Here is a 13,603-nt window from a genome sequence, read left to right on the forward strand (position 1 = left end):
GTATGTTATACTAACATAATATCAGTACGTGCCACATCCAGTATCGTGCATCTGTTAGTTGAAACAAATACGTTTATCACTCGATTGTTATTAGAATGGTTGTTTAACGTGTAATGTTTTCACACGTATATAGTTTCCAAACAAAACTACACCCGTAGACTAGATTTTTTCCTCACTTCTCCAATAAATATTTCCCATTTTGAAATGCGTTTACTTGTACGCTCCTTTTATTTATATAAATAATAGACACTTGACTTTATTTATTGCTTACTTATTTCAAGTTGCACAGTCTTAACGCTTTCGTACACCTTGGATCAGATGTTTGGATTCACTGTGATTTTAGATGTAACTAAAAAATACCATCCTTAAGTGATTATTTTCTGTTGATTGGCTGACAACACGACCACGAAAATACAGTTTCAACTACGTTTATTGTTTCATACAGTTTATATATATACATATATCACATAAGATTAAAAAAGCTCTCAGTGCTTACATAGAAGATCTGTACACAGATAACTACAAAGTTAACAGAAAATACCCTGTTCAGATGAGAAATTAACAAAAGTAATACATTCAGAGATAACCTTGTATTTTCACAGCTATATTATTTACAGTAGTTAGAACATATGAAGTTTGGAAACCACATTGTTATTGTAAAAGAAGTGACTTATTCAAGATCCAATATAAAAGGTATCATTTCTGTTTGAAACGATCTCTAAACCGTTAAAAACACTTTGTTCTTCCAAATTCGATTTTCGTATATCATGGTAAAAGGAACAGTAAAAACACACATATTACAACAGGCGCACAAATTCAAGCAACGCAGCATTGACAGCGCACCTAAAATACACGATTGCTGCTACTATTACTTATAATAACCACGTTATCGCTTTATATACTAATAGTTCCTACAGTTAGTTGAGATGTGGGGTTTAACCCTAAAAACTTTACACGTAACATAACACACCCTGTTTCTTCCATAAAGCACAATCACAGTTACTGGTTACTGCCATCACAAACAAACAACGTTGCATTTATATAAAAAATTATAATCCAGTCAATATACAAAGATATAAATAGGTTACGATTAATTCGGATACGTCCAGTACGAACTGTGTCTTCCCACACACCAAAGTCAGAAAAGACTGCAATTCGCTATAGAAAAAGAAAACTACTTAGGAGTACCACAGAAGACATTTGATCTATCCCGCCGTTCTAGTGAGTTTCGAAACTGCTCTACTAAACACAAGATTGTATGACCACAGCAAGGTTGAATACGATTCATACAAACAACGTGATAAATGTGCTTCGTGGGAATGCAAATTTATTTTACAACAATACAATTACACGTTAAAAAATCTCGACAAGTTACAGGTAGCGCCATCATACAACAACAATATTGTAAGTTTAAAACAAACCTCGACATAGTACAGCGCCATTTTACAACAATAATATTTTAATTTAATAAAACAAGTCTCGACAAAGTACAGGTGACGCTATCATACAGCAATAATATTTTATTTTTAAAATATTGATAAATTATAGCTAGTGCACGTTTTTCGCGCCTCTGTGTTAAGTGAAAATGCTTAGACAATCGTAAAGTGGTTAATTCCATGAGTTTATCAGAATCCCTGTACGAACAATATCTTAATTATATGAGTTATTGGAATCCCTGTACGAATGATATCCTAATTCCACAAGTTCATCAGAATCCCTGAAAGAATTCCTAAGTCCATTACTTTACCAAAATCTCTATCCGAAGGACATCCTATTTCCGTGGTTTTAACAGATTCCCTGCGTAAATGATATTCTAATTTATTCCATGATTTATCAGAATCCATGTAAAGAAATCCTAATCGCGGGACTATCGGAATCCCTGTACGAAGAACATACTATGAACAACGGAAAAGTGTATGTTTGTGTGTTTTCTTATGTCAAAGCCACATCAGGCCATCTGCTGAGCACACCGAGGGGAATCAAACCCCTGATTTTAGCGTTATAAATCCGTAGACATGCCGCTGTACTAGCGGGGAAGCCAACGGAAAAGAGAGGAAATCTCTCACTTCACTTTAGTTTAGACAATGTAAGATTATTATTCCGTTAGAGAAACTTCGTTTGTTCACGACATCTTTCTGTATGGGCGAGGGGGGGGGGCGAGAAGGTTGCTTTAAGAATTTTTATAGCATCATCTGCTTTAAAATTGCAACTTTGTGCAACCCACCGAGGAGTTAAGTATCTGAAATGCTTATCCCCAATAGGCAACATACTAAACTACAAAGATATAACAAGTATTTTTAAGCGTTTTTTAACACATTTTCTCCTGATTTTGGATATATATATATATCACATGCTTTAACACGTACACTTAGGATTGACAAAACGATAAATAAATAAACGGTTGTTGTTAACACTCCAAACACATACTAAACTCGCGTGGCATACACTTCTACAACACTCGTACTCAGTGTAATAAATTCGCGTTACGTAGTTCAAAAGAGCATTTCATGGTCGTAAAGCGTTTTACGACCTCTTTACGTTTTCTGTCTATTATCAAAAGGTGGCGCTCTGGGGTGGACTTTTCAGATTTGCGTCGGCTAATATTTTATTTGATAGTTTCTTCAGCCGCCCTCCCCGCCAAAAAAAAACAAAAAAACAACCATCTTTCATGACTTTAAAACAGGCTGATTTACTTGCAGATATGGTCACATGACGGCGCTTTTGTATCAAAGACTTACCAAATTTCAGAAGAAAAAAAACATTACAACATACGCAGGCGAGAATTTCGGAATACTCTAGGCACTGGCAAGTGGGGATCGTGCCCTGAATCCTCAGTCGGTGTCTTGAAAAACATTAATAGAAAACCATGATTAGTATCATTCTTGAAATAGGGGGGGGGGGGGTTCTGGACCGGACCCCAAATTTCTTAAGCACCTAAACAAATATCGTAATATTTCATGTACTAGAAATTGCATTTAATGGTGACACTTGTAGGATTTGCATATACTTTTAACCACTTGGTAAATAATATAAATCCCTCGTATTTATATTAGAGTGAACGTCATTTTTTTAGCAAGACGTGTACAATTACCTCTAGTGTGATACACCCCTCTGTAACAGAGTTACACAAGACCGATATCAATATTTGAGTAATCATATATGATCGTAACCATAGTAACCGTGGGAGTTCTTTTAGAATTAAATGGCAAATAAGAATTTTCGACCAATTGAATAGTTTCTAGATTTAACAAGAATTTCTCGACAATTGAATACGTTTTGAATATAATATCACTTTCTTAACCAATGTGATTCTTTATATATTGAATACAAACTGCTTAACCAATTAGAAACTTTCTACATTTATTAACAAATTCCTGACTAAGTGAATACTTTTCTGTTTACACTTTGAAAATTGTTGTGTAAATGATTATGAAATTTATAGAAATTCTACTGAACACTGACAGACTTGGTGCCATCCATTTCAAATTTAAAAAAGGGGCTGTAGTCTATAAACTCCTGGCAATTGTTTCAACTTTCTAAACAAATAATTCTGAAAAAATCAAACAACTCGTATTTCTAATGAGGAAGTTGTTTTAAGATCTAAAAATTCGTACAGAATAATCTTCATTTCGGAAGGTACAAACTTCCAACACGCTATGTTAAAACGTAACAGTTGAACGTTATTTCTAATTGAAATGTTAACTGTTGTAGTTAAATGCTCGAACTGAACAAACAGAACCAATAGTCTTCAGTGATATCCATCGCAGGTTTTTGTTGCAACAATAATATGTCTTAATGTTAGTTAACGGATTAATAAAATCATATCATCCAATTACATTTCAGTATTTTCATTACACATTTTCAGTGTGTTGAATTCGATTCTGAGGCCTACATTCTCCACATTTCATTCCGCGGTCACAAATAATTCAGTTTCCTTAAGTTTACTAAACAGTGTAGTGACAAAACTGAACAATACAATCGATCTTCAATTGCCAGGTAAGCCTAAGAAGTATCGTATATTCTAAAGATTTTATATATATATACACACAGTTTAATTGAGGTGTACGAATTTAGAAACCTAGCAAGTGAAAACTATTTACAGAATTTTTCTTTTCTTCAGCGATTATTTTGTCTTCCTGAGACACATATGGAGGATTAACAATATGTACAGGATAATATGTTTACACTGAAATATTTTTGCTTGTACGTCTCCATAAAGGATAAAGAAAATTATTTCAACTCACCTGAACATCATGTATAGTTAACTTTCTTATCTATAGATAGTATTATATATATATATATATTTATACCATCGTTTTTCTCATCGTGAATCTGGTGTTCATTATGAGAACACAAACTGTTCATCCATTGCATGTTGTTTGTTGCGATTTTAATCTGCTCTGAAATTCACGCCACCATCTTCAAACATGGGCTAGAGGTAACTGCTTGTTAGGTGGAGCTACGTGTCCCACGTGATTTGCGGAGTTGATTTGTTTGAAAGTTCTGTTTTGTTGACTACTTCGAGACTTGTTTCCACAAAGTCGCCCATAAAATCTCCGCCAGGAATCTACAGTCTTCCCGGACCAGATCCAGAATCCAGAAGTGATCCCGACCACCAGACACATAAAGTACTTGAGCATGAACACGGAGTAGTCGGGTCGTACAGCCGGATTACTGCAGGGGCAGTTGTGCCTTCTCTCCCAAGCCTCCCGGAAGTGTTGCTCGTAGATGTAACAGCCGATGACGATGGTGGCTGGTACCGTATACAGCACAGAGAAGACTCCAATCCGGATCATCAGCTTTTCTAGCTTTTCCACCTTAGCCCGAGCCTGCTGTCGAATGACATTCCTTATCCGAAAGAGGGCCACAAATCCCGTTAGGAGAAAGGATGTCCCCAGAAAAAGGTAAACACACAGAGGAGCTAGTACAAACCCCCGCAGAAGAGACAAGTTCTGGTTTCCTACGTAACAAATGCCTGCCACCGGGTCCCCATCCACTCCGTCCACGGCTAAGATGGCGATGGTTTTAACGGTTGGTACCGACCAGGCTAATAAATGAAAATACAAAGAGTATCCAGCAATAGCCTCGTTACCCCACTTCAGTCCAGCTGCTAACAGCCACGTTAGGGCTAAGATAACCCACCAAAGAGAACTGGCCATTCCGAAGAAGTAAATCATCAAGAATACGATGGTGCATGCCGGGGGTCGTTCCGAATCCTGGTACCGAATGATTGGTCCATCACAGGCTAGCTCTGCGTGTCCCATCCCTAGCCTGACCAGATATCCCATGGACACCATCAGGTAGCAGCCAGACAAAAATATGATTGGACGTTCTGGGTAGCGAAACCTCTGCATGTCGATCAGGAAGGTGATAACGGTCAAGCTAGTTGACACACAGCACAACACTGCCCACAGCCCGAGCCACAGCGTAGCGAAAGTGTGTTCGTCAGTAGAGAAAAAGGCACCATGGCAAGGGACAGCACAGTTTAGTAAACTTCCAGTTTCTACTTTGTTGTAATAATTTCTCTCTTTACTTTCTAGTAGAGGCACCATTGGTGGGCGACACGAGCACCCACAGTCACTTATGCCACTTTCTGGCAGAGATGGGGCATTTGGACTAGATTTGGATTGAATGGGGACATCCGGCACATCTTCGGGCCACTTACCACGTCCAGGTATCTGAGTTTTGATGCTTGTTGGTAGTTTGACATCTGGTAGAATGAAAGACGATTTGGGTTTAGTACTCCCGCTTCCTTCCTTTTCGTCCATGCACAGATTCTTGGGATCTCCATAGTTGGGTAAGTCCTCACAGTTCATCCTCTCTGGCCACGCGAATCCGTACTGCCTCATAATGGGAGCACAACCGGCTCGTGATCGTTCACAGACAGACCGACACGCAGGGAGTGAGCTGTGGTAGTCCTCCATACAGATGGGTGTGTACATCGAGCAGAGGAAGAAGCGCAGGTCGTCTGAGCACTGAATTTCTACCAAAGGCCAGAACTGGTGCACCTCCATTCCCGCCTCTTCCTGGGTGTCGTGATAAAACTGGTTAGGCATGGAAGTGTAGTTGTAGCCAATATTTTTACACATTGGAATGGTGATTTCTTCACATTTCAAGTTTATATCAGATGCGCACGCGACGCTAATTGCCAAAAACACCAGTCCTAGAAATTTGCTCAGTCCACTCGGGGTAGTGGTCTGGATTTTAGAACTCCCAATTGACGAAAATTTGAAACTTTTCTCCTGAGAAAGGAACATATTGCTTCGATTATAAACGAAGTTTGAAATAAAAGTTGAAGCTAAAAAGTAATTTTCATCAGTGATCACTATGGTGTTTCGCAACACCGCCGAATTATACTGAAGTTAAAAGTTTCTTTTCCGATAACGACAATCGTCAAAAATTAAATCTAACCTCTTGCACGTGGTAAGAGAGCGTGTCCTCGGTGCAAACGACCCGCTTGTCTGAACACGGCTGAAGACTCCTGACAGCTCTACTACTTGTCAGGGCGCTATTCATGCATGGAAATTACGTCGACGTCATCGCCCAATAGCCAATCACAAACCGCTTTAAGCAGCAAATCCTCCATTCACTGATGACAAGGTGCCGTTCAGGAATAGTCTCCGTCTAGAACACTAGAGAAACAAAGAAAATTAATCAAATATATTTTAAACTAAACTTTTCTTTGTTTTTTCACTTGTTTAGTTAAGACCAGATATTGTAGTCATGTATCCATATATCACTTTCCAACTGCTTACAAGAACATTACAAACTGTGATACTAGAAGGCACTACGATATGTTGACAGCACCAAAACAATCTCACATTTATTTATCTACAATGGAATAAATGAAACAAATTCTCTACGTTAGGTACTCAGCGGGTCGGGAATCGAGGTTAGTTAATCTACTAGTTATATAACGACGAAGAAACTCAGGCTGTCTGGGGAGATCGATATTATTGTAGATAACTTATTAAGCTGTTCTTCGTTTATATCCATTCATTTAGATACATTCTGTTTTTAATTTGTTCCCTACTGGTTCAGGGGTACGTTCGAGGGTTTAGAACGCTAAAATCCGGAGTTTGAATTTCTGTTGGAACTGAAGAACACAGGGGGTCCATTGTGTGGCTTTACATTTAAAACAAAACAATAAAGTTCGGAGTTTGATTCTAGGCGGTAAAGAAGGAGCAAGGTGTATCGTGTGGTTTTGCGTTTAAAATAAAGTTGTAAATTCTGGGTTTCATTTCCTCGGGTTTCGATTCCCTGCGGTGAACAGAAAAATGCGCACGGCCTACTGTGTGGCATCGCGTTTATAACAATAAAAATTCAGGACAGAAATGGATAGATTCGTTAACACTGAAAAAGCATAGAGTTATGTTATAAACTTACCATTAACGTGCGGCTTAAGAAATTCTACTTCCGAAAGAAGGAGGACTGATGAATTCTGTTGCCTAATTGCAGGGTCCTTGTCATCACTTCGACTCACAAACTGTCAAAAGTGACAATTCTACCGTAGCGAGTGGGGTTGATAATGATGGGACTGTAATTAATCGATTTAAAAGGATGTTGAATCCAGAATATAAAGGGAACAATAGTTTTTAAATATATATAATTTTTTTCTTTAACGCTTCTACCTTCCAGTCTTCAGCTACCCGAAACTCTTGTACTGGGTCCTAATTTAGAATATATAAACTTGTGACGCGTCAGGCACACATCATCATAAGAGCTTTATTGTCAAAATATCCACACATTGCAGAGGGAGGTAGGCGAGTTCATTGAATTTGTACAAAGAACGAGGTGTGAAGATGGGGTGGCCTCCCGTGAAACAAGTCTTGGCCCCCACTGTGGAAGCACAACACAACCATAACGGGTGTAAGAAGCCCTGCTCCGGGACCGTATGCCCCACAAGCAACAAAGAACGTTGGATATAACAATAATGGTTTAGAGGAAATTATAATATGTTGTTTCTCTATAAGCGAAACATACTCTGCCCAAACAATAAGACCAGAACTTAGGTCCTAGACTTCTGTTTGATCAATGAAGTAGAGGTCAGAAATATGGTACTCTTACTAAAGGAATATTTCTTAAAATATTCAATATTTTAACAAAATACCCCTCCCCCAAAAAAGGAACTAAACAGAAATTATCCTTAACTTTCGAAAAATATCGATATATTGTGATACAGTTTCAAGTAATGTCCCTGAAATTACAAATAAACTGGCACTATTCCTGCTTGTGTTTTTACAGAATGCTTGCCAAAAAAAATGAAAAAAAAGTCTAACATTGAAATTATATCAGATGTGGATATCTGCCTGTTGTGTTACGATGTAGATGTTTCATGTTGTATTACAAAATGAGTACAAGTTACTTAAGACTACTTCATATCATAAAACATTGTTAAGAGTACCAAGATAATAACCTCGATAGCTTACACTTAGATTTCCTGGAATACAACAAACAGAAACCATCCCTGTTCAACATCAAGAAACTGAAAAGTTGTAATATGTCATATGTTCCGAATTAATGATAATGTTATCTTTTCAAAAATGTATGTAATACATTCAGGTATAATTAATATACGAAAACATTCTTAACCTTAAAGGTGTAGCGGAGCCAACGCGTAGTTTGACTTAAGACTGTCTAAATTGTTTAATGGTACGCACGTTTCTGCGCCTCAACGTAATAAACAATAGACATAGAATTGTTAAAAGGCTTTAGCGTATTAATTAATTAAATACAGCCAGAAATGTACAAAACCCAAATACGATCTCCTCTCTAGATCAACGTCATAAATACACAACAGAGGGTGTAAAACTAGAAATGTAACATAACCTAGTGGACTATTACTGGAACCAAGGTTTTCAAATTTCATTATGACACTTTTCTGTTGCAACGATAGAAAGCTGATTTTATTGTCACCAATTAGCAGACATTAATACCAGAATAACTCAGTAGGGTCGAAACGAGTTGTTACAGTCTGATATAACAGTACTTAGACTTCATTTGTTTAGACAATATACACCAGTTGTTACAGTCTGATATAACAGTACTCGGGCTTAACTTGTTCACATTATATACCACGAGTTGCTACTGTCTGAGATAACAGTACTCGGGCTTCACTTGTTTAGACAATATACACCAGTTGTTACAGTCTGACATAACAGTACTCGGGCTTCACTTGTTCACATTATATACCACGAGTTGCTACTGTCTGAGATAACAGTACTTAGACTTCACTTGTTTAGACAATATACACCAGTTGTTACAGTCTGATATAACAGTACTCGGGCTTCATTTGTTTAGACAATATAAACCAGTTGTTACAGTCTTAGATAACAGTACTCGGGCTTCACTTGTTTAGACAATATACACCAGTTGTTACAGTCTTAGATAACAGTACTCGGGCTTCACTTGTTTAGACAATATACACCAGTTGTTACAGTCTGATATAACAGTACTCGGGCTTCACTTGTTCACATTATATACCACGAGTTGCTACTGTCTTAGATAACAGTACTTAGACTTCACTTGTTTAGACAATATACACCAGTTGTTACAGTCTGATATAACAGTACTCGGGCTTCACTTGTTCACATTATATACCACGAGTTGTTACAGTCTGAGATAACAGTACTTAGACTTCATTTGTTTAGACAATATACACCAGTTGTTACAGTCTTAGATAACAGTACCCGGGCTTCACTTGTTCACATTATATACCACGAGTTGTTACAGTCTGAGATAACAGTACTTAGACTTCATTTGTTTAGACAATATACACCAGTTGTTACAGTCTTAGATAACAGTACTCGGGCTTTACTTGTTCACATTATATACCACGAGTTGCTACTGTCTGAGATAAAAGTACTCAGGCTTCACATGTTCATTGTCACGAATTTTATCCCTTAATAAAGTTAATCAATTTTCGAGTTGCTAGATAACCACTGTCAGAAGCACACATAGTCCGGTGGTTAAAACGTAAGGCAATTGGTTGACACCTTTCAAAAGCTCGCGATTCAATTTCAAGTTAGATTACTAAACGAATGACGTATTTTTGTTGTGTATAGAGATGGTGCTAACGATTGGAAAACATCATGAGCGTATTGATCTCCCCATGTTTATCGTTATTAAGATAGAAAAAACTTTAAACGTCTATCAGGAACTTCAAATTTTCTACGAATAAATCTTCCTAATAAACAATCACATTTTTCTGTCACTACAATAGAGCTACGAAGAAAACAGTTAGTGAGATCACAACTATACGTTTGTTTTGTTTTTATTGCATCTCAAAACCTGCTTTCCGGTCTTATCAAGATATTCAGAAAACTCCGGCAAGTAGCACGTACTGCAGGGCCCTTCGAAGGACAAATACTCTCTCAGTAAGCAGGAGGGTATGGAGAAGTCCACTTCCCAGGACAGCTGTGCTCCGGGAGCCGGGGAAACCAGTACCGTAAGCTCTTTCAATAAGACACGCGACGCGCGTAACAGATAGTCTGGATTCAACAGGAGTGAAGAGATCTCAGCTAAAAATGTAATGCAATCCCAGTGTTAGAAATCAAACGTCTAGTGTCTGTGTGAAGAAAACTTAGCATTTGAATTAGAATAATGGTGAACAGTGCTAATAATCCCCAGTAGGACGAGCAGTAACAATGAGAGCTAATAACGCTAAAATTTCAGGTTCGTTCTCTGCCATGGCCACAGCACAGTCATCCTATTGTAGAGCTTAATGCTAAAAAACATAAAATGGACATAACAAGCAGTTCTCCGTTGGTTAAAGAGTAAGTTTAAGGACTAATATTGCTTAAATTTCGGGTTTGATCCCTGTTGTGGGGCACCGCTCTGATATCCCATTGTACAGTTTAACGCTAAAACACAAACATGAACATAAGGTAGAACTAATATCGAGAAATGAATAAATAATCATAAATAAATTATTGTGTATAAATTAATTTTAAAAAAAAAATTATTGTATATGAAAAAGACAACACAGAAACCCAACGTGTATTAGATACACTACGGTAAGTTTTATATTTTGTTAATTATATTTATAAAGCAAGACCCCGATCTTTCATAATCACAAGAATTATCCTAACGACTTGTTCTTTCATTAATCTTTATATTTCCCTAAGAAACGCCCTTGGTGGCTGAGAGTTAAGTTTCAGGGCTTATAATGCTTAAAATCAGGTCCAGATAGGAAACAAACATTCACAGAATGTGATTTTTGGACATAATGGCTCGTTAACGAGCACGTGCTTCTTCTTAAGGACTATTCTGGTTGCGGATTGGATAAACTTGTGCTTTCTTTGGGTAAAGCGAAACTGAAATCAAGAAACTGTCGTAGGAGGTATTATTATTACTTGGCAAATACGTTATCTGAAAATGTAGCATATGTAAGATGAGGAGAAAGAAGAATTACAGCATGGATTTATCAACCGAATTATACATATATATATATATCATACGTACACACATATATTATACATCATACGTACACACATATATTATACATCATACGTACACACATATATTATACATCATACGTACACACATATATTATACATCATACGTACACACATATATTATACATCATACGTATATCATACATATACATCATACGTACACACATATACATATATACATCATACGTACACACATATCATACATATATACATCATACGTACACACATATATCATACATATATACATCATACGTACACACATATATCATACATATACATCATACGTACACACATACATCATACATATACATCATACGTACACAGAAATATATCATACATATACATCATACGTACACAGAAATATATCATACATATATACATCATACGTACACACATACATCATACATATACATCATACGTACACACATATATCATACATATATACATCATACGTACACACATATATCATACATATACATCATACGTACACACATATATCATACATATACATCATACGTACACACATATATCATACATATATACATCATATGTACACACATATATCATACATATATACATCATATGTACACACATATATCATACATATACATCATACGTACACACATATATTATACATACATCTTATGTGGCGTAATTCACCCTGAAGAGAAACCCAATATCAATATAGAATAGTTAGACTAGTAGTACTGTAGTGTACACTAGATGGGTAGATTAGTAGTGCTATTTTTGTCTTCATGTAAAACCTAGATCTTTACGATGCCTATTGAGCGATGAAAGACATTTAACTGCTTCAAAGCGATTGGCTAAATACTGGGGCAGAGACAAGAAAGACAATTTGTAATACGTTGTGTCCACAAGGCCCACGATGGTTTGTTTGTATATCGAATTTCGGGCAAAACTACAAAAGGAATATCTGTGTCGATTATCTCTAATTCTGAAGTAACAGACTAGAGGAAAGTCAACTAGTAAACGCCGCTAACTACCATCTCTGAGGACCCATCCTCTTTGTGAGACTGAATAGTTGGATTTGGCCATCACTTTCATAAGGTCCCAAAGCATGGTACACTATGTTTCATTTGGTAGTAACAGAAGGTGAATCTCAAACTCTGAGCTTCACAGTCTGGTACACTAACCACTAGATCACGACCGACCTGACCATGGTAAAGTATCTAAATCAGCAAGCCGGTACTTGTGGTTCCACTCAAAAATCATTCTTTGCTATAAATAATGGGTCAGTCTTCAAAGTAACAACATCAGTGTTTTCAAATGACCGGTCTGAGTCGTATAGAACTGGGTGGATTTACTTTTTATGGAGGATGTATACACATAGGAAACTTTAATGTTGCCAACTTCAAATTTGATTTAGTGTTTAACTTATCGGATTTGGAGTCGAGAGTATCAGGTTTCTATTATCAGAAATTCCACAACCAAACGGTGAGTACTGCTGGGTTGTTCATAGCTTCAGAGATGGCTATGCCTGAACTAAGAGGGTTGGTTTCTCACCTAATCATTTGGCCCTTATTTGTGCAAGGTGTCATTCAGGTAAACGAATAAATATTACATTTTTATTTAAAATTTAACTGAAAAATAATGTTTCTTTTGAGATATTTCTAATTATTTCTAACTTCAGGCATTGGAATATGAGTGTCGTTCACTTCGAAATTTAAGGACATTCAACAACCTGATTTTGCTACATTTCATTGAAAGGAAGTTGAGTAGTCTGAAACCAAGTCGAAGTGGTAGGTGAAACTTCTGGAACATTCATAGTTTTTATTAACAGTTTTTAAGGGAATTATATATATGTACGTCTTTTGTTGTTTTTTTAATTTTCCCGCAAAGGTACACGAGGGCTATCTATGGACAGTCTTCTTTAATTCTGATGTGATGGATTAAGAGGAAAGGCAGCTAGTCAACAGTGCCCACCGTCAACTCCTGGGGTACTCTTGTCTGACTAAAAATGGAATTATTCCAGTCACTTCTGTGTTATCTCTACATTTTCGAAAATCGGAGATCGTTGTTGTTGTTTGTTTTGTGTTTTTTTTGTGAAGAGAATTCGAACCGTAAACCCTTAGATTAATAGTTCGGCACACTAACCATCAAGTCACACCCGACCAGACCACTCTACA

The 13,603-nt window shown here is 37.0% G+C and overlaps 1 protein-coding gene across 10 annotated transcripts in view; it reads right to left on the bottom strand.

The window, feature by feature from the left end:
* Positions 1-412: 412 nt before the first annotated feature.
* The window catches only part of LOC143237109 (frizzled-5-like), an 81,909-nt gene continuing 68,718 nt past the window's right edge, over positions 413-13,603 (bottom strand). For 5 of the 10 annotated variants that reach the window (XM_076475986.1, XM_076475988.1, XM_076475985.1 and 2 more), the window contains 2 exons: positions 7,387-7,537; positions 413-6,632 (listed from right to left, as the gene is read on the bottom strand). In XM_076475986.1, coding sequence (XP_076332101.1) covers positions 4,422-6,257 — 1,836 coding nt within the window. In that variant the 5' untranslated portion in view covers positions 6,258-6,632; positions 7,387-7,537 and the 3' untranslated portion in view covers positions 413-4,421. The remainder of the gene's footprint in view (positions 6,633-7,386; positions 7,538-13,603) is intronic. The other 5 variants (XM_076475990.1, XM_076475992.1, XM_076475989.1 and 2 more) reach the window with 1 other exon arrangement.

This window comes from Tachypleus tridentatus, chromosome 13 (genome assembly GCF_004210375.1).
Source record: "Tachypleus tridentatus isolate NWPU-2018 chromosome 13, ASM421037v1, whole genome shotgun sequence".
Classification (NCBI taxonomy): Eukaryota; Metazoa; Arthropoda; class Merostomata; order Xiphosura; family Limulidae; genus Tachypleus; species Tachypleus tridentatus.